The following is a 26,483-nucleotide window of genomic DNA, read 5'->3' on the forward strand; positions in this document are numbered from 1 at the left end:
AGTTCGAAGCCTGACTTGAAAGGTGGCGGCTTTGAATCATTTTATTTCAAAATCCTATGACAAGTGTCTGCCATTCTACAACTTTCTCAAAAGAAACAAGAAATTTGAATGGACTGAGGAGTGCGAGCAAGCATTCCTCAACCTAATAACGCACTTGGTCGAGCCCCCAGTATTGTCTAAGACTATGTCTGGAGAACCTTTATTCCTTTATTTGGTCGTGACAAAAAATGTAGTCAGTGCCATGTTAGTTCGAGAAGAAGACCGTGCTAAAAAAATGGGTGTATTATATAAGCAAGAGGCTTCTTGGAGCTGAGTCACGGTATCCACTGATAGAAAAGATGACATTCTGTCTGATATTGGCTTCCAGGAAGCTCCGACCATATTTCCAGTTCCATTCAATCAATGTCATGTCCAACCAACCTTTAAGGCAGGTGTTGCAAAAACCTAAAACGTCGGGACGTCTTTTAAAATGGGCAGTTGAACTCAGCCAGTTCGAGATATTGTACGTACCACGGACCTCAATCAAAATGCATGCCCTTGCTAATTTTGTGGCTGAATGCACCGGATTTCAAGAGGAGCTTTTAAAGGAACTGATGTAGGAGTTGTGGGAAATATTCGTAGATGGATTATCAAACGAGAACGGATCGAGAGCTAGGATCATATTAATCTCCCCAGAAGGGCATTGATTCCATACATCTCTAAGATTTCGATTTGAAGCATCTAACAACGAAGCCGAATATGAGGCCTTACTAGCTTGACTTGTGGTTAATCTGGTGTTGAGAGAGTATCAAGCTCGAGGTACCAAGATGGAGGCTTACCTAGTTGAGGTGAAGGGGGAGCTATTTGAGTTTGAGTATAGTATTGTTGAACTGATACCTCGCAAGCATAATTCTAATGTTGAGGCTTTGGCAAGGCTTTCCACCACCAAAGAAGTTGAAACCTTGAATGTAGAGCCAGTGGAGTTCTTGGAGAATTCGAGCGTGACAGCAAAAATGGTAGAGATCGAGATGATCGACACAAGGCCGACCTGGATGACCCCCATAATGGAATTCCTCACAATAGGAAGGTTACCGTAGGATAGAAAGGATGCAAGAAAAATACTATATTAAGCTCCGAGGTATGTGATAGTGGATGGGACATTGTACCGACGTCGTCATTCATTGCCTCTCATACGATGTATTCTGCCCGAAGAAGCTAAAACCATTATGTAAGAAGTACATGAAGGCTTTTGTGGAGATCATGCCAGGGGCAAAACCTAGCACTGAAAATACTGAGGCAGGGCAATTTTTGGCCCACTTTAACAAAAGACTCCATCGCGTATGTTCAGAAATGTGACAAATGCCTGCGCTTTGCCATAGTTGCCCGAGCTGCTCCAGTCGAGCTAACGATGATCCCATCCTCGTGGCCATTTGTGGTATGGAGAATTGACCTAATAGGGTCCCTACCTATGGGCAAGGGCGAAGTTTGTTACGCGATGGTGGCAATCGACTATTTCACGAAGTGGGTAGAAGCCGAGCCTTTGGAAACCATCACTTCAAAGAGTGTCCTGGACTTTGTGGTGAAGAGAATTGTATGTCAGTTTGGGCTTCCTAAAAAGATCGTGTCAGATAATGGGGCACAATTCGACAGTGATCTTTTCACTGACTTCTGTGAAAAATACGTCGTTATTAAGAGTTTCTCCTCAATAGCGTATCCACATGCCAATGGACAGGTCGAGGCTGTGAATAAAACCCTAAAGGTGAGCCTTAAGAAGAGGTTAGACGAGGCCAAAGGATTATGGCCTGAACAGCTCCCGCAAGTACTTTGGGCATACCAATCTTCTCACAGAACCTCCACGGGACATACTCCTTTCTCCTTAATTTTTGGAAGCGAGGTCGTCCTTCCAGTTGAAGCCATGGTAACCACTCACAGGCAAAGGACATTCAGCCAGGAACGGAATGATGAATTACTTAACGCATCTCTTAACTTGATTGATGAGAAACGAGAGGAATCACAATTACAGCTTGCCCATTATCAACAAAAAATCACTCGTTACTTTAATTCTAAAGTCAAGAGGCGTAGTTTTGGATTGGGTGACCTGGTTCTCCGAAGGGTCTTTCTGGCGAATAAGGGTCTTAAGGATGGTGTCTTAGGCCCGAACTGGGAAGGACCATATCAGATCGTGGAAGTTTTACGTGAAGGAACTTCCAAGATAGCTCGGCTGAATGGAGAAATACTCCCACAGACTTGGAACGCCATGCATTTAAAAAAGTATTATCAGTAGTACCATCATCCATGTAAGTCTTAATTATAAAAGCCATTTCATTAAATAATAGATGGATTATTAAATAATTTTTCTTATTAAGGTTGTTTTAAATAATTTTTCTTATTAAGGATGTATTGACTCATGTATTAATGTTTGTAAAAGCAACCAAGAAAGTTTCTACATTCTGGTTCCTTGGGGGGCATATAACTCGAGGTTGGCCAGATTAAGATCGCTGGATAAGTCTAAATTATTTAAAACCCTGGATACAACCAGGTCTGAAACTTAGAAGCTTAGAAAATTGATTATTCAACGGTTTTTTAAGAGCTCGAGATGTCAATAAACCTAGCATGGTCTGAATTATTTAAAACCCTAGATACAACCACGTCCAAAACATAGAAGCTTGGAAAAGTTGATTATTCGACGACTTTTTAAGAGCTTGAGATGTCAATAAACCTAGCACGAACTAAGTTTTAATCATTTTAAACCTTGGACATGACTAGGTAAAGTACTTAGAAAATTGGGAAATTTGTTTAATGCCAATGGCTTTTTTAAAGCTTGAATTATCAATAAACCTAACACGAACTAAGTTTAAATTATTTAAAACCTCAGATATAACTGGGTTTATGGCCTGATTCTTAACAGGTATGATATAAATCAACACATAAAGTTTGGATATAATCGAGCTCAAAGAATCTATCCCGATCTAAAAATCGACTCTTAAAATCTCGAATGTATAAGACTAATTAGTCATAAACATGAGAGATAAAAAAGGGAAAGATAAATAGATAAAAAGTTAGATATATATTGGATAAAATTATCCCGAGGAGAAAAATCTCAAACTGAGCCCGAAGGCGATTGTTTAAGAAATAAAAAATAAATAAACATTGTTGAGCAATTACAGACAAAAAAGGGGGGTGTCACTAAGCCCTAGCAGGTTGCTCCGAGGATGTAACCTCCTCGCCATCCCTCTCGGCATCTGTGGAAGCCTCCCCAGTCTCGGATGGTTTTTGCAAAAGTCGAGCCTTGAATTTTTCTAAGAGCAGATCCCACAGCCCGGCATCCATGAAAGAGAAATTCCCATCTTGGTTAAAGGCCCAACAATGGTACAACATCTCCTCCATGGCTGATGAGGACACCACTTTTTCTTCTTTGGCAGTGGTCTCGACCTTGAGGATCTTAGCTTTGACCTTGCCCACCTCAGTCTGGAGTTGTGCTAATTGAGCCTGGAGGGCAGTCAAGGCAGCCTTTGCAGCTTGCTTGCTTTCTTGGGACGAGGTGAGGGCAACCTTGGCATCATGTGCGATCTTCTGAGCAGCTTGCTCAACTTCATGAGTGGCTGCTAGGGCTGTGTTGGCGGCATTTAGCTCAGCCCTGAGCTCATCATTTCTAGTCCTAGCATGGGCTATACTGCGATATTGAGCCAGGGAAGACTACAACATAAAAAAGAACAAGTCAGAGATACCCTTGGTTTAAAAAAAAAAAGAGAACAAGATTTTCACCAAGGCAAGACAACTTATAGTGAGGCTCATTCCCATAGCAGACTCCATGACATTCTCTGGGCTACGCTCCTCGATGGTCCTTAGATCCCTTGAGTTGGCTTTATAGGTGTGCCCCACCATATGGCTCGTCGTCTCGTAAATGATACCCCGAAAGGCTTCAGGGATTTTCTCCAGGTCGTGGAGATCTACCAGTATCCAGACGGTAGGAACTGGGATTGTGGGGGCTGGAGGATCACTTTGTATCACTTGGTCTTAGGGAGGCGTGAACCGGGGTGAAGGAGGAGGAGGAAGAACCCTCCTATCGGTAGCAGAAGGCACCAGAGCTATTGAGCTCGTGCCTTTCCCTTTAGCAGGGGACTTTGAAGTGTTCCTTCCTGCCGGAGGGGTCCTCTTTGTAAACTTGGGCCTCTTCACAACGGGGCCTGAGGCGGCCTTCCTGGCCTGGAGGGCAGTTCGGAGGTCAGGAGCTCCAGGTTGTTCCATCTCTTCGCCTTAAAAGAACCAAAGGGGATTAGTTCAAGATTAAAGTTGTCAAAACACAAAGAAGGAAAAAAAATAAAGGTCCTACCCTGCAGGTTGGGGGAGGAGTCTATTATCACGACCTCCGGCCTTGGGACTACAGGAGGAGAGGGAGAGTCTACGAGTAGTATTTCTTGGATCCTAGGAGGTTCAGGCTCAGGTTCTTCCTCAGGGCTGGACTCATCTACGTACTGCATAAATCCAAGGGCGAAGGTGCCCTGGAGCAGATAAGGCCAGCTCCTACAGTTGGTTCCATACTCCTAAAAAATGGCAGATCTAAAATTTAAAGTGTTTTCAACAACAACTGTGCCCTTAGGGTAACTATTGTCATGACGCACCACTAGGTGGTCTACACATTGGAGCAGAGTTATATTACGGTCTGGGTTATGAGGATGATGGTGGACAAGCTGATTTGGGTTAACCCGAACTAACCTAAAATCGGCAACAACCCTATCTAGTTCCCTATAGGGGTATGGGTTACCTTGGTCGGAGGGGCCGGCTGCTGCCCCTGACGCAGCTCATCCTAGATCAGGTTTTCGAACAGCCTCAGGAACCCGCCTTTTTTGCACAAGAAGTACCTCGTCCTCTTCCTCCTCCTCGCCTTCAGTGGCCAGCAAGGCCTCCTCTTGAGAGGACAGGAGTTCCTAGATCACCGGATGGGTAGCCCGGGTCCTTAAGGCCAACGTTTGACTTTCGCCAATCAATTTACACACCAGCATCGTGATGTCACGACCTGGCGGTAGTCCTTCTCATTGGGTGGAAGCCCAGATAATGTTTCATATTGACCCCCAAGGGTCATGGATTTCCCCGTCCTAGCAAATATGGTCACACGAGAGACAAAATCAGTCAAGACATGTATAAAAGAAATATTTTGAAAAGCACAAAATTTCATGAACTAAAATAATGAAGTAAGGAACTTACGAGGATGGTTGAAGTATCTGTGTTTCGTAATTCCAGAACCCATTCGAACTAAAGAACAGATCTTTGTAGTCGTTGGGATGGCTGGGAAGCTTGATGACAAGAGCAGAGTTGGGAAATCTGGTGAGACAGTAGAACCCGTCACCTCGCCCTCTTTGTTCTGGACTAGCTTTAAGGCAGAAGAAATATAGTATGTCAGCCGGAGTGGAGACCTCCCACTCATGCTTCAAAAATAAGTATTTCAGCCTCGCCAAAAGCCTATAAGAATTTGGGGGGAGCTGACATGGTGCCAACTTCACGTAGTTTAGGAAGTCAGCAAAGTATTGATCCAGGGGAAGAAAGGCCGCCGCCTTCAAGTGTTTGTCGCTCCAAGCCGCGAAGTCATCTTGGAGAGGGGATCAGCTCCGTTCCCCTTCGAACGCAAGTCGAGCCAGGAGAGTTCTGGTCCCGACCTCAATATTGTGGCTCATCATGATCTTTTTCACCCTCCTCGGGTCGTGATCTTGGATACTATGTGTTCAGCCTTGTAGTAGGTGTTGGGGTCAATCACCACCTCCTTCTCCACCACCGAACCGAAGTGGGGAATGGGGGATTCTGGGGCGATCTGCTTCCCCTTATTCTTTTATTGAGTAGACGAGTTGGGTGTGGTTTTCTTGTGAGGATCCATCAGATCGCCTAGCAAACCAGACGACCTAGTTAGTAGGCAACCTAAGAGGATTTAAAGACTGACGCAGAAGTACGAAGAGGGGAAGGTTCACTTTTGTTATATGAACTGAAGTTAGCCTCAGCCCCATCGCGTGATGCCATGCGATACCCTAAGTTACGTGCCTCGGTTTCTTAACAGACCCCTAATTTTTAGGGATCCGTGTAACGCCCTACTACCTTAGAGCCGTTACTAAGTGAGTTTAAAACAGAAATTGTGCATTTAATTGACTCAAAGTGGTTTCTAAAACCAAAAGTGTGATTAAACCAGAGTTTAAGGCTGTATTCCTTTAAAATGGTCAACTTCATTGAAAACGTTAAATATAAAACATCTGGGATCCCAAAATAAGGTTTACAAAATGTTTACAACACCAAAAATAGATTTACACTTGATCAGCTATCAAAAGAATGGTTAAATACAGCCATATACAAAATGCCCCCAACCAAAGCAGTCGGGCAGGCCGAACATGTACGCGCCGCCCCCACGCTCTCCATACTCATGGCCGGTTGACTGACTCCTTGCTTTTACCTGCCACACGGAGCACCCGTGAGCCGAAGCCCAGCAAGAAAACCCAAATAACACATAACATATGCAAAACAAATAGCTGGCAATAATTCACTGACACATAGGAAAACCATCATAATAAACAAGTATGGCCATGCCGCTCCCAAGGCCTTACCAAAGCCTGGAGTTTCGGTTCTCACCGCGAGGATAACTCATGTATCCCTTGGGTCCCACCCTGAATATAAGCATCCCATGTGCTGTGTGTTACTTTCGGCCCACGGCCGCCCCGGCCTACGCCGTACCCGGCCTCTGCCGCTCATTTCATCATAATCACACATATAGTACATTCAAAATAAACATTCACACACATCACGGTTCATTTAAGGTTAAGAATTTGCACGTAATACAATCTGGGGCCACGCCCTACAGTCACACAGTGGGGCCATGCCCTAAACTCGGGTGTTACGGTTTTCTTACCTGTATTCCGTGCTTTCCGATGCACCACGATCACGAGCACGGTCCACAAGCACGAGCCCCTCCGAAATCCTAGTCACAACACACATAAAATACTTTCAATACTAACCAAGCCTAGAACCACTTCCCGGGACCAATCCCGCACTCCCGGGACCTCTAAATCCATAAAGCAAAGTATCGGAACCATCCCCCGAGTCCCCGGGCAAAAGCCCCAAAGACTCAACTTTTGGGCTGCCAAAATGGCCTAGGGCCGCGGCACACCCCTCAAGGGCCGCGGCGCCCAGAGCCCATGCCCTCACCTGAAGCCTCCTCGCGCCGCGGCGCCCAAGAACAGGGCCGCGGCGCTCCATCGCGAACCCAGAAAATCTGGGTTTTTCTTGCATTTTCCCCGAGCTTTAACCTCTCCAAATCACCCCAAACCAATACCTAAACCCCAAAACTCAAATCCAAACCTCATATGAACAATCTAACATCCTATAAACACTAGAATCAATTCAAAACATCAACACTCCCAAGATCCACTCCTATGATTTCAAATTTCAGCAACTAACCCCAAAACCCAACAATGTTTAGCTTAGGTATTTTAATTCCTTAAATCAAAAACAAAATCCATACTTAGATATGTATAAAACCTTTACCTCAAATGAAGAATCCACACAAGTCCTTGATCCCCTCCTAGACTCCCACTTCTCCTTCTCTTCTTCTTCTTCTTCTTGCTTGCCCTAGCCTTTCTCTTCTCTTCTTTTCCTTCTCTTCAAATTTTATCAAGACACTAAATGCCCAATACTCCAAACCGTGCCCCCTATATCCCAGCTGCCTTTTGTCTATTACCCTTGCCAAAAGACCAATTTACCCCTCCTTACTAATCCTTCTAAGCTAAACCTTCAAGGGTACTTAAGTCTTAACACTTTCATTTCAATTCTACTACTTCCTATCTCAAAACTTGTTACTCACAACAGTTACAAATGGTTACCAAAACACCAATAACTAATCACTCTTTCTAAACTCAACTTATAAGATTCCCGAAGTTCCCCTGGGCTCCTCCCGAGCCGGGTACAACATCCCGTTGTGACTTTTAGACTAACTGGCTCTCTAGGACCGTCTCGATGTGTGCATCCTGATAAAACATCACACTCACATGGCACAATTCACATAATACAATTATCACAGTTATGCCCTAACATGGCCAAGTTACAATCATGCTCATTTTAAGACAATCAGTTCTACATGCATACTGATTCACATAGTCATGCATCTCAAATAATCAAATAGTCATATAACGTGCAATAAATCATAATGATGCATTAAACTTAATAAAGTCACACACAAAATCCCATCATGCCCTCCAGGCACACTACTTCAGGCCCTTAAGCCTTAACACTGAATTTGGGTCGTTACAATCCGTGTGTCAAACTGTCAGACCACTACTTTCCTTGGGAGGCGGTTTAGTGCAAAACCGCCCAAGAAGCGTGATCCCTAAGCAATCTGGTTTGAACCCTAGAAACCTTTCATCTCCTTTATCCCGAATGTGTATTCTTTAACTTAGTTTACCATTGAAATAACCCAAATGCACCCAGAAATTACCTTATTTTATGAATGTCGTAGTTCTAAAGATATTTTAGGGCCTACCTATTGAACCTAAGTCAAATCCTATTCGCTAAAAACTTTTAGAAATAGCCTAATAGTGAGTACAGTGAATATTATGGATGAGCATGCAGAAGAACAAAAGTCCAATAAAAAAAAAAACTCTTAAACCCAAAGAGTGAGATACTTACGGTGTGTTTGTCGACGGTGATATGTAGACTTGGCGAAGGGAAGTTCTTGAAAAACTTCTGAGTGACTAGGTGCGATGAACAATTTTTTGGGGGTTTTGGGAAAGAAGAGAGCTTCGGTAGAGCAAGAGAGAAAAAATGGGAAAAATCTGAAATGAAAGGTGGTGAAGTCTGAACTTTGCCTATCCTATTTATACATAAATGGTGTAAGTTAATATGGGCCATCCAATTTGGTTAGTACAAGATCAAAGGGTCATGGTTAAATAGACAAAACGACAGCAAAAAGGTGACAAGATAATTATTTCAGTCCTCAAAACCTAAACAGACGCCAATTGCAGTATACCACGTGTCTAGTACTCGAGTAGTGGGCAGGTATGGTTTAATGCAACAGAAGTCTAAAAGTCCCTACTGCGTAGGTCAAAAAATGACGACATGAAACACGAGCAGAGACTTGGGGGGTAACTGTTGTACCCTGATTTCAGCATTAGTCCTTCACTCAGCTCAGGTACAGCTGGTAAATATATATACGGAAAAAATAACCAAGGAAGATATTCATTTATTATCCACGTAGGCAGCTCAACTTGCATAGTGGTCATATGAGCTAGGGATACGGAGGTGGTGAAGCCCGAGCTCATGATATTCAAACAGTAGACGAAGCACGAGCTCGAAGAGATATCCAGCTCGTGGTAACTCAAATATATTGCGTACCTGCGGATCCCCAAAGGCTCGGGTACTTTTATACGGTTATTTATGACCATGCTGTCATATATAATGTCCAAAATATTATGAGAACATTTACTTTGTGAGCAAATCATATCTCAATATAAATGAGAATTGTTTGTATTAAAATATAATAAATATGTATGTCCGTGATTGACTCATGCGGTTACCCAAACCTGTCTGTGGAATTTCTCTATAAATACTAGGAATATTGGATAGAGAAATAGACCATTATTCTGTAATACTAAAACTCTGCCAAAATAGAGAGAGAAACAACAATAATATAAACTTGTGGACTAGGTGAATTTTAACCACTGAACCACGTAAAAGATTTTTGTTCTTGTGAATTTATTTCATCTTTCGTTACAGTTTATTATTGAGCACTAATCAGCCTTATTATTTCTTAATACACTATGGGCGAAAAATCGCATCAACATCATTTATGTGATTTTTAATGATAGACAAAAAGTTAGGGGCTAAATTTAAAAAAAATAATAGGGGCAAAAAAAACTAATTTTGCTTTTTAAGGAGCATTTGAAGACAATGTCAAAATGGGACAAATGCATTCTAGTAAAAGTGAGAAGGCAAAATGAAGAGCATATTAGCAAGATGAAGTAAATTGTAATTATATACGCCTTATGTTTTCTTTTTTCTTTTTCTATTTTTAGTTTCTTATATTATTAAATGAACACATAATTTGAAATAATGCAATAATATATAATTGACCAGAAATATAATTAGAAAATGTGTTACACAATTAGGTCCGTCGTCCAACTCATTTAATTATTATACAAATCAAGTTAATTAATAACTATTTAGCAAATTATAATTATTGTTAACACGGATTGCAACCTTAATTATTGTCAATGCCATGATTCATGTGAATGATTACATTACTTTTTAAGCGAAGAAAAAGAAACTAGATATTAACTTTATATTTTGAAGGACAAAAAATACATGTCATCCCACATAAACTGACTTTGTTATCCCTCCAACATTTAATGAGTTTTTTTTTCCTAAATAGCTTGTATTGACTTTATGTATTATCGGCAAAATACATGGGGGATCGGATTTTATCCAAAAGATACATTATGTTTTCCCAACAGCTGTCGAATTAATTGTTGAATTGATTGAACTCGTAATAATCACTATAAAATATATAAATATTTAAAGAGCAATTAATATAGTTAATTTGGTTCCACATAAATGCTATTATCGGTTTGACAATGACATTAACTTGTAGAGTGCTGTCAGTGTATATCTATTGTTTGATATCAATTTCTGCAATATAAATTATTAGACAAAATACATATTACCATTATTATTATTACTTTAAAATACTTGTTTAGACAACAGCAATATATGGACCAAATTGGCAAAAGTAAACCATTAGGGATTAAAAGTCAAAATTTGACCTATAAATATTTGGGATGCTCTAAATTAGCAAAAATGTAAAAATAAATAGTTAATGACTTAAAATTCATTTTTATTGGATGCTCTAAAAATTTAGCTATAATACATAAGCTCTTACATTAGTATATTTATCACCAAAAATTGTAGGTAAGCTTTTAATGCTTCATTAAATATATTTTTAATATTTTTTTATCTTTTTTTCTGAATCTCTCCATTAGTTATTTTTTATTATTATTATTTTGCTTTTTAAATTTTTGTTTTGATTTTAACTAATATATAATATTTAAATAATGTAAAAAAAATATAGAAAATTTGATATATGATATAATGTAAAGTATGAGATAAAATAGAAACAATTGAGAATTGAGTTTTGATGAAGCATTTTAAAAGATAAAATAGAAAACTAATTCTGAGAAGATGTAAGAACATTACAGGCACTATTGGTGCTATATAAACCCCTTTTGGGATCATATATTTCATAACCCGAGTAAGATTTTGTAGCACAGTGAAACAGCAAGATGGCCGGTTTAACTGGGAAGCATGAGAAAGAAATAGAAATAAAGACACCAGCTGTGAAGTTTTACAATATCATGAAGGGTCAATGTCACCACATACCCAATCTCACTACTGATAAGATCCACGGAATTGATGTTCATGAAGGTGACTGGGAAACACCAGGCTCTGTCAAGATTTGGAAGTATAGCATCGGTAAGTGTGATCAAATAATTTAGAGTACTATATATTGATATTGAAAGTAATTATGATGATAATTATTGATTTTTGTTGATATCGATTTATAACTGTGTAGATGGTAAAGTGGAGACATTCAAGGAGAAAGTTGATGTTGATGATGAAAACAAGGCTGTAACTTTTACTGCTGTGGGAGGACATATACTAGACCACTTTAAGAGCTACAAAGGTACCTTTAAAGTGACCCCAAAAGGTGATAATCAAGGTGGTTTAGTGAAGATTACTCTGGATTATGAAAAAAGAGATGTGAATGACCATGATCCCATTAGTAAATACATGGACTTTTTGGTCAAAGTTGTTGAAGATATGGATGCCCAACTACCAGCAAAGCTTGATCATATCTGAAAAATCAAATATATAAAGCTTAAAGACTTTTATATATGATTTGTGTGCTGTTTTATCTTGTACTTTCAATAAGTCCCTTGTACTCATGATCGGCAAGCTATATTTGCTGGTAAAGGGAAGAAACTTAGCTTGTGTATGTAAGTTGTCTCATTAGCTAGTTTTTTCTTTTCTTTATCTTCATGTAATCGGTAAAATATTATTAATAAATATTTTGTTTGTACTATACATGTTTGGGAGCTTCACTAAAATTAAGCTTATTAATGTACATGGTACTTTCTATTCTTGCTATTAATAATTCAATGAGTTAGTGTAATTGTACAAAATAAAATATGAAACATTCAACTGGAGTAATTTCTATTATTAATCGATTATGCTACACCCAAATTTCAAGAATAAATAAGTAATCTCGAAATATAGGCTCGTAAAGAGTAAGTTTGGGATTACGAAGTGTTAGCGTTATACTTGTACAAATTGTCACGGGGTTTCAGATTTGTCATCAGCGTTCGAGCATGAGTTGCAGCCTCGAAAGCATTAACCTTCTCCGGGGGATGAGCTTGACAGACTAATCAAGTGAGGGGGAGGCGACAACTAGAATGGTGAGCTCGAGGCTATGAGTGATCTCAAAAAAGCGTCGAAGCAATGTTCAAGTTAAATGACGCGTTAAACAAACACGGAAAAGCTGTTAGAAAATTGCTATTTCTTTGGGATTAGTGAAGACCGTGTATTAAATCCCTATTTTTGTGGGATCTTTATTTAAATAATACATTTAAGTTTTATTATTATTATTATTATTATTATTATTCAAATATTCATTTGAATTTAAATACGTGCTGTAACTTCCCTAAATTGAGGGGAATATATTCTTGTAACCAGGTCTATAAATAGCTTGGATCTGGTCATTTGTACTCACGCATAATCTTGTACTGAGAAATATTGGGCAAAATTGCTCTCGCTTGAAGCTTTCACGTAAAGTTCATAATAAAAGTGACTCATGAATGTAGGTAGATTTTAACTGCTGAACCATGTAAAAATCTCTTTAAGCTTCCTAATTAATTGTTTATTGCTCTACATAATTAAGTTGATGAAAAATGGCGTCAATAGTTTGGTGCTTTCATTGAGAGCATTAAGCAATTCTTCCTACCGTTTAGCATAAAACCTCATGCGTAGCGACGATGGCCGCCCTGAACATTCCAGGAACTAGTAGGCGACCTCTACCCCAAATCCTTGAGGAGGGTACTCCACAAACTGAGGACCACCCTTAAAGGCCTGGTAAACAACCAGTTTTGGACCAGAGCCCTAATGAGGAGAGTGCCTCATCGTCTCCTAGAGGACGACATGGTCAGAGTTCTATAACTAATGAGGAGCATTACAATAATCCTGAAAGATTGTGCAAGTAGTTGAGCTCGAAAATCGTAGGGTGCGTGAAAAGCTAGCCGAAGCAACACGGCCAAATGAGGAGATGGCAAGGCGAGCTGCTGAAGTCCAAGCACCACCCCAGAGGACCAGAGGGCGACCTCAAGGAAGTATGACTGCTAGGATGGTCAAACAAAGTGCCCAGCAGGCTCAACTGAGGTCTAGGGAAAATACTGGGAAAAACCAACCAGGGGGTCATCTCGTAACCCTGTTAGGAACAACCCATCAGGGAATGTTCCTGCAGAACCTGGGAATAACCGAGCTCCCTTGGTAGCTCGGAGTGATAACCCAGAGCCTACCAGGAATAACCCTAAGCATACCAGGCCGAATAATGGGAGGCTACCACCCTCACCAATTAGGCATCCTCCTTCACCAATTAGACATCCCTCTCTAGCACGGGGTGTACGTCAGAAAGCTCCTAGCGGGAACCTTGCCGGGGACGGGGTACCCTAGAGGTCTTCACAAAGTGCTAGAAATGGAATCCAAGACATGAGCCATCGGGCTAGGCCCGAGCCTAGGGGTGAACACGAAGCCCCACAGGGGGTACATCAAGAACATAAACTACCCCAACCATGAGGGAGTTATATGTCAAGGTCACGAACAACCAGAATGGGTGGACATGTGGATAACCCACCCCGTAATCGAGCCCCACAACAATAACAGCAAAAGAGAAATGGCAGCTTCCTTGATAGAAGTAAGGATTACAGCAGGTCGGTGATTGTGTATAACACCGGGCCAAGAAATTACAAGAACTATCAGAACGAGTATCCTGATCTTCAAGATCACCTGAATCAGAACTGGGGGCAGTCTAATAAGCCAAACCCAGATCTGCAAGCACACTTAAATACCCGGAGAGAGCCCCTACAACCAGTACATGGAAATCATTATAACCCTATGCTGCGACAAGGAGCTGGAGTTCTTACGAACAACAACTAGCGACCAGTAGTACACCATATCTCGATTTTGATGAAGAGATCGAGCCTTTTTCTCCCCATATCACCATTTCCCAATGGTTTAAAAATACCCCACGTGGCATCCTACGATGGGACCACCGACCCAGGCAGCCACATGAGTTCATTCAATATAGTAATGTGATCTAGTAATGTCAGATATGAGCTCACATGAATGCTCTTTCCAACCACACTCATTGGACCAGAAAAAAATAAGTTCGACAAATTTTGAAGATATTCAATCTCGTCGGGGGAACAATTGTCTAGAGAATTCAAGAAATAGTTACAAGCTGTGAAGAACATCAAAACTGAGGTGTCCACATTGACCAATGTTAGGCAGTGGCCGGGTGAATCACTAAAAAGCTATCTGGGGAGGTTCAATATAGAAGTGGCACGAGCTCTCAATGTTGATTACAGTTGTCATCTCATGACAGTACGAGCTGGAGTACTGCCAGGGAATCCTCTTTGGGATGACTTGCAGAGGAAGCCTATGAGGATGATATCTGAATTCAATACTTGGGCTCAAAGGTTTGTCAATGTAGAAGAGGCGAGGTTGGCACATAAATTGACTCCTCTACCCGTAATAACTACAACGACAAACGTTAACTCAGCCACCACCTCAGCTATACCCTCCACAATGCGACCTTCACGATATAACCCCTCTAAAAGAAAGAAAATGAAGGGAATAACTCAAAGGTTGGTGAGGGTAAGAAAAAGAAAGGAGATAAATAATTCTCCATTTATACCATTTATACCAAGCTCAAAGACTCTTGGGAGAATATATTTGTCGCAAATGAAAATCAAGTCCCTTTTAGGCGACTTGATGCAATGCGACACCAGAAATCCAAGAGGGATTCAAAAAAATTCTGCAGATTTCACAGGGATGTGGGTCATATCATTGATGAATGCAGACAGTTAAAAAGATGAGATCGAAGTATTGATCTTGATAGGCTACCTCTGGCAGTATGTCTGATATCGAATTCTAGCCCAAACTTCGCTAGGACAAAAGGCAGCTCTAGCTCAACCTACCCAGCAATTTGTGACCTCACATGCGAGGGAGGATAATCAGCCTCCCCCAATCAATGGACATGATGTAATAACCATCGCGGGAGGATCGCACATTGCAAAGTCAGGTAGGAATTCCCAAAAGATGTATGTCCAAGAGCTCAAAATAGGGGATAGATCTCCCTATGAGTTTAAGCCACGAGTTCTGCAACAACATATTTTTGAGTTCGAACCCATTACCTTCACCAAAGAAGACGCTTCACACGTTTAGTTTACTCATAATGGCTCTCTGGTCATAACCTTCCAACTCGTCAATAAGAGGGTGCATCGAGTCCTGATCAATAACGGGAGCTTGGTCAACATCCTCTATAGGGCAACCTTCGAGACCTTAAGGTCTATGCGATAACATTGAATGGATTCTCTAGAGAGGGAATCATCAGTACAGGGTCTATCGAGCTCAAATTGATATTGGGAGACTATCCGATCTCGATAACAAAAATACTGGAGTTCATCGTAGTAGACACCCTGTCCGCCTAAAATGTACTGCTCGGGAGACCAGCCCTGATTGGGTTGGGGTAGTCACATATGTTAGGCACTTGGCCATAAAATTCCCAATGCCGAGCGATATTGGGACACTACATGGAGAACAATTAGCAGCTTGAGAATGCTATAGCATCTCGATGAGGGGGAAGGGCCAAACTAGTGAGCAGGCACTAGTCATTATTGAGGAAATAAGCGAGGCGATATAAGAGGTCGAAGAAGAGATTGACCGAAGGGTAGATGAGGACAGGGCCGAACTCGGAACATAGAAGAGCTCGAACATATTCAACTCGATGAGAAGAAGACCACCAAGGTGGTGAAGAGTGGGAAGAACCTACCAAAGGACGCGAGATAGTAGTTAATTCACTTCCTGAGGGAAAATCAGGATGTCTTCGCATGGTCACACTTAGATATGATTGGTATCAGTCCCGATATTATATGCTATGCGCTGAACATCGCCAAAAACTTCCTTCCAAAACAATAGAAAAGAAGACTCCTCGACGATGAGAGGAAGAATGCCTTGAAAGAGGAGGTTGAAAGACTAAAAGCATATCGCTTTTTCTTAGATGCTTTCAACCCAGAATCAATAGCCAACCCAATTTTGGTCCCCCGAAGCCCAATGGCAAGTGGCGAACTTGTATTGACTATTCAGACCTCAACAAGGCATGTCCAAAAGACTGTTTTCCCCTGGCTCGAATTGATCAGCTCGTGGATGCAACATCGGGTCATGGCATCATGTCATTCATATTCTGGAAAGAACCAGATAGCCATGCATGCACCCAACCAGGAGCACACAAGCTTCATGACTGATAAAGGGTTGTATTGTTACAATTTGATGCCCTTCGGGCTCAAGAATGTTGGGGCTACGTATCAGAGACTGGTAAATAGAATGTTTGCCGAACGATATGCTAGTCAAGTCTAAGCATAATCATAACCATGTTGATGATCTCGCCAAGTGTTTTGCTATACTTCAAAATTACAACATGAGACTCAACCCACAAAAATGCTCATTTGGAGTATCCTCGAGAATGTTTCTCGATTTTATAGTAAATGCTTGGGGCATGGAGGAGAACCTGGATAAGATAAAGACCTTAATTGACATTCCTTCACCTTGAAAGCATAAAGATGTCCATAGTCTAAACGGACGAATGCCGGCTTTAAGTAAATTCATCTCAAAATCTACGGACAGATGCCTACCATTCTTTAATCTTCTTAGAGGGGGCAAAAAGTTCGAATGGTTAGACGAGTGTGATTTCTCTTTTCAGGCTCTTAAAAACATCTCACTGAGCCACCTATCTTATCCAAACCTATCACAGGGGAAATATTGTACATATACCTCGTCACGACCGAGCATGCAATTAGTGCAGTACTTGTTCAGGAGGATAAGAAAGTACAAAAACTTGTCTATTATGTCACCAAAAGGTTACTGGGGGTAGAATCGAGGTATCCATTGATGGAAAAACTCACATTGTGTTTAATACATGCATCCCAAAAACTCAGACCTTACATCCAAGCACACCCCGTACACGTGCTGATTGATTAACCATTGAGATAAGTATTGTCGAAACCTGAAGCATCCGGAAGACTATTGAAATGGGCGGTCGAACTTGGGCAGTCTGAGATAACATATCACCTGAGAACCATGATAAAGGGACATGCCTTAGCTGACTTCGTAGTCGAGTGTATCGAAATAACCAACGAAGAAGTCGTAACCCCAACCTGCGAGCTGTGGAGGCTTTACGACAATGGTTCCTCTAACGAGAATCGGTCAGGGGCAGGCGTTATCCTAATAACCTCATCAAGAAATAGGTTTCACTCAGCCTTAAGGTTTGGATTTGAGGCCTTGAACAATAAGGCTGAATAGGAGGCACTATTAGAAAGGCTTCATATAGCTTCCGAGTTAAAGGCAAAAGCCATTCATTGATATAGTGACTCTCAATTGGTTGTCAACCAGGTCCTAGTAGGATACTAGGCACGGGGAACTTAAATGGCAGTGTACTTGGTAAAAGTCAGAGCAGCAGTTGAACAGTTCGAGTTCTACGCGATTGAGCAAGTTCCACGAGAATAGAATTTAAATGCATATGCTCTAGCTCGATTCAAAACAACCAGGGAAGCTAATACACTTAATGTGGTACCAGTCAAACTTTTATCAGTACCAAGAATAATCGAGCCTGACGAAGTCAAAGTCGATATGATAGATTCACAACCTACCTGGATGACGCCCATAATTGACTTCCATGACACCAGGAGCCTCCCAGCAGACCAAAATGAGGCTAGAAAACTAATGTACAAAATACCATGATACACTATCATGGAAGGGAGATTGTACAAAAGAGGATATTCCATGCCATTATTAAGATGTGTAACTCCACCCGAGGCTAGAAAGATCCTAGAAGAAATCCATGAAGGATTTTGTGGGAGATCACACTGGAGGGCATAGTCTTTCAAAGAGGATAACTAGGCAAGGATGCTTCTAGCCTACAGTAAAAGAAGAATCGTTCGAGTATGTTAAACATTGCGATAAATGTCAAGGATTCACCTCATTCCCATGAGCTCCACCAACTGAGCTCACCGCGATGAGCTCCCCGTGGCCATTTGTAGTATGGGGAATCGACCTCATAGGATCATTACCAACGGGAAAAGGGGGAGTCAAATATGTTGTAGTTGTTGTTGATTACTTCACCAATGGACTGAGGCCAAACCTCTGGCCATAATCACCTCAAAGAAAGTCTTGGAATTTATGGTAAAAAACATAATTTGCAGATATGAGATACCAAGGAAGATTGTCTCAGACAATGGAACCCAGTTCGACAGTGAACTGTTCACACAATTCTATGAGAAAAGTGGGATAATTAAGAATTTCTCCTCCGTAGCCCATCCACAAGAAAATGGCCAGGTTGAAGCTGTAAACAAGACTATAAAAAGCTCCATTAAGAAAAGGCTCGAAGAAGCTATAGGCAGGTGGCCAAAAGAATTACCACAAGTCCTATGGGCTTACAGAACAACAGCTCGAACCTCAACTGGACATACCCCTTCTCTCTAGCCTACGGTTGCAAAGAAATGTTGCCCATTGAGGTCGAAATTCCTACAATCAGACGTGAAGCATACAACCAGACCTCAAACTAATCTCAGCTCGAGGAAACCCTAGATCTAATTGAAGAAAAACGAGAAGAAGCCTAGCTTAAAAATTCTGCATACCAGCACAAGGTTACAAGATACTTCAATAATATGGTTCAAGAAAAACACTTTGGATTGAGAGATTTGGTGCTTAGGTGCGTATTTTTGGCCACATGAGACCCCTCTGCAGGCGTGCTCGGGCCTAATTGGGAGGGACCATACCAAATTGAATCCATCCTTCGACCTAGAGTGTACAAACTAGTGAGATTGAATGGAGAGTTGGTTCTGCGAGCTTGGAACAGTGAACATCTACGACCTTATTACCAGTAATCTAGGAATGATATTTATATGGTTGTAACCAAACTTGTATTTACCTTTTGCTTTTAATTAATAAAGCATTATTTCTTATTCCAATTTTCATTTTTTATTGTTATATTTTTTGCAAGCTCACGAAATTTAATAACCTAAGATTTCACAATCATAGGAAATTAAGGGGGCATAAGTGGTATACAATCATACCTTAGGCTCGAAAATGTAGCATCAATAAAAATAAGATTAAATACAGTGGATGAATTACTAACCAAACACAAATTCAAAAAGTCTGGAATAAACTAGCAAAAACTAATCGACAAAATTAAAAGTTTGAATTCTAAATAAACCAAAAATATTCATAAGTTGGAACAGATTTAGAATTCTTTGCAAAAAAGTATCGACCTTGCAACCTTCATGGATCAGCAGCTCTAGCATCCATCGATCCAGCTTTTTCCATGGCCTTTGCAACCTCCTGAGCTTCGAGCCTGGCTTCTTCCTCTTCCAATCGAGCTTGCCACCTATTGACATACTCGATCTCCTTGATGGACAGGAAGCTGGTATTGAGATTGGGTTTTGTGGCCCAAATGCGATACATCGCCATGTCAATAATGTTATCCTTCTTGGTCTTGAATTCCTTGAAAATATGAGATTTCTTGCTCTCTATGAACTCGAAAGTTGTCTTCTTGTCCTCCTCAAGCTTGGCATTCAGTTCTTGGACCCTCTTAAGCTTCATGTCCTTAGCTTCCATCTCTTGCCGTGCCTTCTTAAGGTCGTCTTCAGCCCTGAGTTGAGCCTCCTTGGTACTTTGAGCATGTGCCTTGCTCATTGAGACCTCGTAATTCGGGACATAGTTGTGATGGACGAAGGCTACGAAAGCCTGGAATCAAAGACAGATGTTAAGAGTAAAGAAACAAATAATTGGCGTTAAAACATGGACTTTATCAATTTTCAAGGGAAAAATTATCGAAGAAATTACCTCTCTCCTCTTGTCGAATCGGGCATTGTCCTTCTCACAGCTTGTTAAGAACTCCCATTGGGTAGCCCTAAGATTGCTGAAGCATTGGCCCATGCGGGTCAAGGTGTCTGACCATAGTTAAACACCGGGAGTGTCGGCGGCATTGTCGACCACAAACTTAGGGACATAGGTCGTGATGGTGAGTTTGCAGTCTCAGATTGGAGAATGGGATGGGCGAGTTTTCTTTGAGTGGCTCGAGGGAGGAAGAGAAATAGCCTTAGGGTGCACCAGAGGAATAGTGACAAGGCCCGACTCATCCTGCTTCGAGGTCGACGGGGATGCCTCAGTTCTTTTAGTGACTTTGGAAGAACGGACTCCCTTCGAGGACACCCGATTGTGCTTGGATCCCCTGGATGCGGTGGACTAACTGAGAATGTTGTCAAGGTCCGAATCCATCTTCCCTAAAAAAAAGAGAGGAAAAAATAAACATTAATGGTTGATTATGTTTAGAAAAAATAAATGTGTTGAAACTTCTAAGTAAAAGAAACCCAACTGGAAGATCCCCCCTGGCTCGAGCTCGGAGACTAGGAGATCCCTCTATCTTCGAATGATTCTAAGGGACTTCCCTCTCAATAATTTAGGGACATCCTTGATAAATCCCTATAGTCATTAGTCCCGTACTGGACTGCTATCCCTTCCCAAACTTCATTTATGCTATACATGGTTTGGTGTCTACCTAACCAACTATAATACGTATGCACCTTAAGATCTACCCCCGACCAAGTCACAAAATTGTTATGAGGATCCTTAAAAAGGACTACAACATTGGGCTTTTGTTTAAGAAGGGTTTGAGACCACATAGATAGGTCGAGCACAACTTTACCTCCATCAGACGATCTCAGAGAGGCCTCGTCTTGTGCTTCAATTCTCGAGCATGAAGGTTCGACTAATCAGGGAATAGAGGCCTTGGAATATGAGCTCGAGTACTTCCTTTTAGAGGGAATCTTGGCTGTCAGTACAGGGACGTCTTCCAATCTCGCGAACTTTCGAATCCTAGTGTCATCTGTAGACTCGCCTTCGCCAAGGAGATCACATTGTTGGAGCTTGTCCTCGCTAAGGAGATAGTTGAGGGACGTCGACCGTACAGAAGCTTTAGAATCTATTCCCTGTGGTCTTTGACGACCTTAGTGGGTTGTGGGAGATTGTAATTGGCTGCATAGTTAATTTGAATGAGCATTCCGAGTTTGAAATGAAAAAAAATCAAAGAAAACTATGACAGAATACTTACGGATCCATTGAAACGAGTAGAATCTGAACAGATCGAGACTGTCTGTCCAGAAGAAGAGGGTCTTGAAGTTGGGGGATGGTTAGGGATGTCCTCAAACAACCTTCTCTCCTTTGGGTAGCTCGATAGATAGTAAAAGTCTTCCCAACCGTGAGCTCAAGAAGGATTGCTTTTTTAGGCAAAAGAGATACAAGATCTCGCGTGCCAAGGGTCCATCACATTTTTTCTCATGGTATGAGATGGAATGGGGCGATACCGATGTAGTCAGTAAAATTCCAAAAATAGTCTTTTAAAGGCAGTAATGCCCTCACTCGCATGTGCTCGCGAGTCCAGGTCGCAAGCTTGATTTTTTTCTCTGGGTTGTTTTCACCTAGAGCAAAGCAGCTCCTTTCATTGGAGCTCACGGGCCGACATACCAGCTTGCTGGATAGCTTTAGTTCGTGATAAGATAGGAGTTCTTAAATCTATATGGTGATTGTGACGGAACTCTAGTCATGTTCAACCTTGAAGAAAGAGTTCTCCAAGGCCGGGGTGGAAGGGACTTTGGAGGTGAAGTGTTCGGTTAGTTGGTTCGATGTACTCTCCATGAATTCGAAGGAGAGTTCGTCTGGGGAAAATGCTATTGTGACCCTACACTTGGGATCTAGCGGAAGTGGTTGAACCTTAGGGTCTGGGTTAGGATACACAACAAACTATAGTCTCCCTCTTGTCCCCACTTTGACCTCATCAATTTGATGTCGGAAGTGGGCATGAATGTCTTCCCGTTCGAGGCCCTCTTTGTGTTCCCAGACCAACCGTTGGTTTCAGGTAAATGGAGACTTAACTCGAGAGACAGTGGGTGGTAAGGAATCGCAAGCTCGAACCCCCACTGATTCTCTGAAGACAGCGACATCTAACAATAAACAAAAATGTGAGGTCCCATTATTTGGAAAAAATAGGAAGGTAAAATCTTGATAACTCGAGTTTGCAAGCTTGAGATAACATGATCGAATTAATCGAGCCCGAAGACTCCAAATAGTGAGACTGCTCAAATGCCATAATTGAGCCATTATAAGCTCGGGGCATCGAGAGTGGATCCATGCGAGAGTGGGACTGTTACTTTCCATTTAGGGTATCCTGAATTTCTAAGAAGAAATGGGTAGTTACCCAAAAAGGAGATATCATCGGGTTACGTGCGTTAAAACCCTAATGCAAAACCATAGTTCTCACGCTACACGAAACTTATATCCTATTACCCTATGATTTAGAAAAGAAACCATTTTTACTAGTTATTTACCAATCTTTTGCCTAAACAGATCTCTACCCATCAATATTATGCACCTTATGAAGCAAAATAATTCTATACAGAGTAAAATTTCAAGAACATATCAAGAACAAGGAACGATTTTCTTTCATGCATGAAAATGGAAAAAACATATAAAAAGAGGTAATGTTTGGCAAACTTACACAAAGTTGATATTGGAAATGAAGAGATCCTGGATTGAAAGATCGGAAACAATAATGATGCGATGGAACCAAACGAACCAAGATTGCTTTGCATTTTAGGCTTGGAGAACAAGCAAAAAATCAGAGGTTCTGGTTCAAGTTTTTCTTTCTAAAAGTTGAGATTGTAAAAGTGGGGATGGAGGAGATGAATGTGAGTTTAAATAGGTGGAAAGGTGGCGTTGGGAATGTAATCTAAGCCCTTGAAGTGGATTGAGCCGTGATCTAATGGACCGTTTTTAATTTCCAAAGTTGGCAGCAAAAAGGGGAATAGGAAAGGACATGTATAAAGAAAAGAGTACTTGAGTACTGTTAATATGAAATCCCCTAAGGACAATTTTCCACACTCGAGCGTGGTAGGTAGGCACGTTTCCCGAAAGTGGAGTTTCAAAATTTTCCTTCTCATAGGATTCGAACCAACACATTTGAGGGGGCAAAATGTTACAACCAAATTTCGAGAGAAAATAAGTAGCCTCGAAATATAGGCTCGTAAAGAGTAAGCTCGCTATTACCAAGTGTTAGCATTATACTTGTACGAATTTTCACTGGGTTCCAAATCTGTCATTAGCGTTCGAGCATGAGTTGCAGGCTCAACAACATTAACCTTCTCCGAGAGATGAGCTCGACAAACTGATCAAGTGAGGAGGAGGGGACAACTGGAATGGTAAGCTCGAGGCTACGAGTGATCTCGAAAGCGCGTTGAAGTAGTGTTCAAGCTCGATGACACATTAAACACACGGAAAAGTTGTTAAGAAATTCCTATTTCTTTGGGATTAGTTGAGACCGTGTATTAAATCCTTATTTTTGTGGGATCTTTATTTAAATAATGCATTTAAGTTGTATTATTATTATTTAAATATTAATTTGAATTTAAATATGTGATGTAACTTCCATAAATTGAGAGAAGATATTCTTGTAACCAGGTCTATAAATAACTTGTATCTGGTTATTTGTACTCATGCACAATCTTGTACTGAGAAATACTCTGCAAAATTGCTCTCGCTTGAAGCTTTCACGCCTAGTTCATAATAAAAGTGACTTGTGGACTTAGACAGATTTTAATAGCTGAACCACATACAAATTTCTTAATTTTTTTTATTTCTAATTAATTGTTTATTGCTCTACATAATTAAGTTGACTAAAAAACATCGTCTACATATTATCAACGACGTAAATCTTCTCCTCATATATATGATGAAACTTGCACGAACAACATTTTCAATAAAGAAAAAACCGATTTTATATATAACATACATACATATATTAAATATTTAATAAAATTAAAACATATATACCATTTTTTTTTGTTCTCAGCTTTGCCTAAATATAATAGTTTTTAATCTGAACATGGATAATGAGTACCTTGCCAATCTCTAATGTTTATGTGTGTATGCTATGTTTATATTAAATTTACGACACAATGACAAATCAATCCACTCAAAATATAAATGGGTTTGGATATTTTGCATTACGGGTAGTTTATTAAATACATTTAAATTGCAAGGAAAAATCAAATCAATTCATTAGTTTGAAATTAATATGTTATAAATATGATTTAACTGTTACAAATTGAAATTAAAATGTATGTTATTTCTTTTTTAATCATGTACAATGTTAAATAATATATGACGAGGTAAACTTATTCAAAATTAAATGTATTAATAGGTTAATAAATAATGTTACATAATAACTACATGTTATATTAGTTGAAATATTATTAATTAGTCGTCATTGCTAATATTAGTAACCAAACCAGAGTTTTTAAAGAAATAATGAGGTATTTGTTTCTCCTAATATTAAAATTTGGAATATATATCTATATATTTATTTAGATCAATATATAATTGACATGAAATTTAAGAATGTTATGAATTCTTTTTAAAAGACGTGGTTTTGCTATGCGTTTTTGCGAATTAATTAGATAGTTTATTATTTATGTTATAACTAGATAACAGGGCGGATGTGTAAAAAATATCCTAATACATATTTAGATAATAATTAAATGTAATAATATAAAGAGAATTATAATTGAATAATAAATAATAAAAGTGAAATAAAATAAATTTAAAAGCGGAACATATATATTACTCAAAACTGAATTTAAGCTTTGCAAAAATTGAAATAATGAGAAAAAAAAAGGTAATGTACTCTAATAAATTGAATAGGATAGTTATATAGAATAAAGGGAGGATCAAGCTTGTGTACTTCCACCCATTGATATTGAAAATTTGGAACTCTACTCATTCTTTAGTTCTGCAAAATAAGAGAGAAAAGGATAAACAAACTTCCAAGCTCTCATTAAAATGAGCAAAGCTTGGGGATTGATACCCTTTGTTGGGAATGGAACACTCGAAATCACACACCAGTCAACACCATTGCACACACAAAGATCACTCCTAGCACACACAGCCAGCTAGCCTAAAACTTGGTTCTCTCAAACTCTTAGAACAAGAACTTAATACCTCTGTAATCTTTATTGAATGAAAAATATTATTACAAAACAATGACTAAGAAAACTCTTATATATTCGCCCTTAATACTTAGTTACAAGGCAAAACATACTAAATGCAAAACAACTAACTAACTAACTTTGTCCAGTAAAAGACTAATAGAATTAACAACCACTATTTCACAATTCTCCACTTTGGTCAATAATTCTGATAGCTAAAACAGAAAAATAAACTTAAGATCACTAATTAAACTTCAGTAACCTTAAGTAGATTCAGACAGTGTTTGAATTTAGTAGTTGGTAAAGGATTTGTTAACATGTCAGAGGCATTTCATCAGTCGAGATCTTCTCCAGCTTAACTCTACCTTCTACTATGATATCTCGAATGAAATGCAACCTAACATCTATATGTTTGGTCATCTCATGGTACATTTCATTCTTGCTTAAGTGTAGAGCACTTTGGCTATCACAATATACCAAAATATGCTTCTGATTTAGTCTCAGTTCTTTAGTAATTCTCTTAAGCCATAGAGCATCTTTAACAACTTCAGTTCAAGCTATATATTCGACTTTTGTTGGGGATAAAGCAACTACAGATTGCAGGTTGGCCTTCAAACTAATAGTACACTTTCCAATTCTTAAAATCTAGCCAGTTTGAGACCTTCTAGTATCAATATCTCCTGCATAGTCTGAATCCACAAACCCCGTGACCTCAGTTTCTTGAGAACTAGAACCATATTCCAGACCAACATTTGATGTTCCTTTTAAGTACCTCATCTTCCATTTAACAACATTCAAGTGTTCAATACCCGAGTTCCCCATATACCTGCTGACTACACTAATTGCTTGACATAAATTTGGACGAGCACAGAGCATTATGTACATAATACGCCCTACTAAATTTGCGTAAGGTACCTTTTCCATGTAGCTTTTGTCTTCGTCAATGGTTGGAGCTTGTAAGTGAGAGAGTTTGAAATGTTGAACAATTGTTGTGCTGATTGGTTTTGCTTCACAAAAACCAAATTGTTTCAGCACCTTTGATATGTAGCTTCCTTGAGATAGGCTTAGCTTCCTTGATTTCCTATCTCTCTGAATCTCAATTCCCAATATCTT

The 26,483-nt window shown here is 40.1% G+C and overlaps 1 protein-coding gene across 1 annotated transcript; it reads left to right on the forward strand.

The window, feature by feature from the left end:
- The first annotated feature begins 11,140 nt into the window (after positions 1 to 11,140).
- Positions 11,141 to 12,087, forward strand: LOC133821124 (MLP-like protein 43). Its single transcript, XM_062253610.1, has 2 exons — positions 11,141 to 11,475; positions 11,576 to 12,087. The coding sequence occupies exons 1-2, from the start codon at positions 11,286 to 11,288 to the stop codon at positions 11,860 to 11,862; spliced, it is 477 nt and encodes a 158-aa protein (XP_062109594.1). The 5' UTR covers positions 11,141 to 11,285; the 3' UTR covers positions 11,863 to 12,087.
- The last annotated feature ends 14,396 nt before the right edge of the window (positions 12,088 to 26,483 follow it).

This window comes from Humulus lupulus, chromosome 3, assembly GCF_963169125.1.
Source record: "Humulus lupulus chromosome 3, drHumLupu1.1, whole genome shotgun sequence".
NCBI lineage: Eukaryota > Viridiplantae > Streptophyta > Magnoliopsida > Rosales > Cannabaceae > Humulus > Humulus lupulus.

Excerpts from the sequence above, each read along its gene's own strand:
- LOC133821124 (XM_062253610.1), top strand. The coding sequence starts at position 11,286 with ATGGCCGGTTTAACTGGGAAGCATGAGAAAGAAATAGAAATAAAGACA. Across the intron at positions 11,476-11,575 it reads GATTTGGAAGTATAGCATCG|ATGGTAAAGTGGAGACATTC; the intron begins GTAAGTGTGATC and ends ATAACTGTGTAG.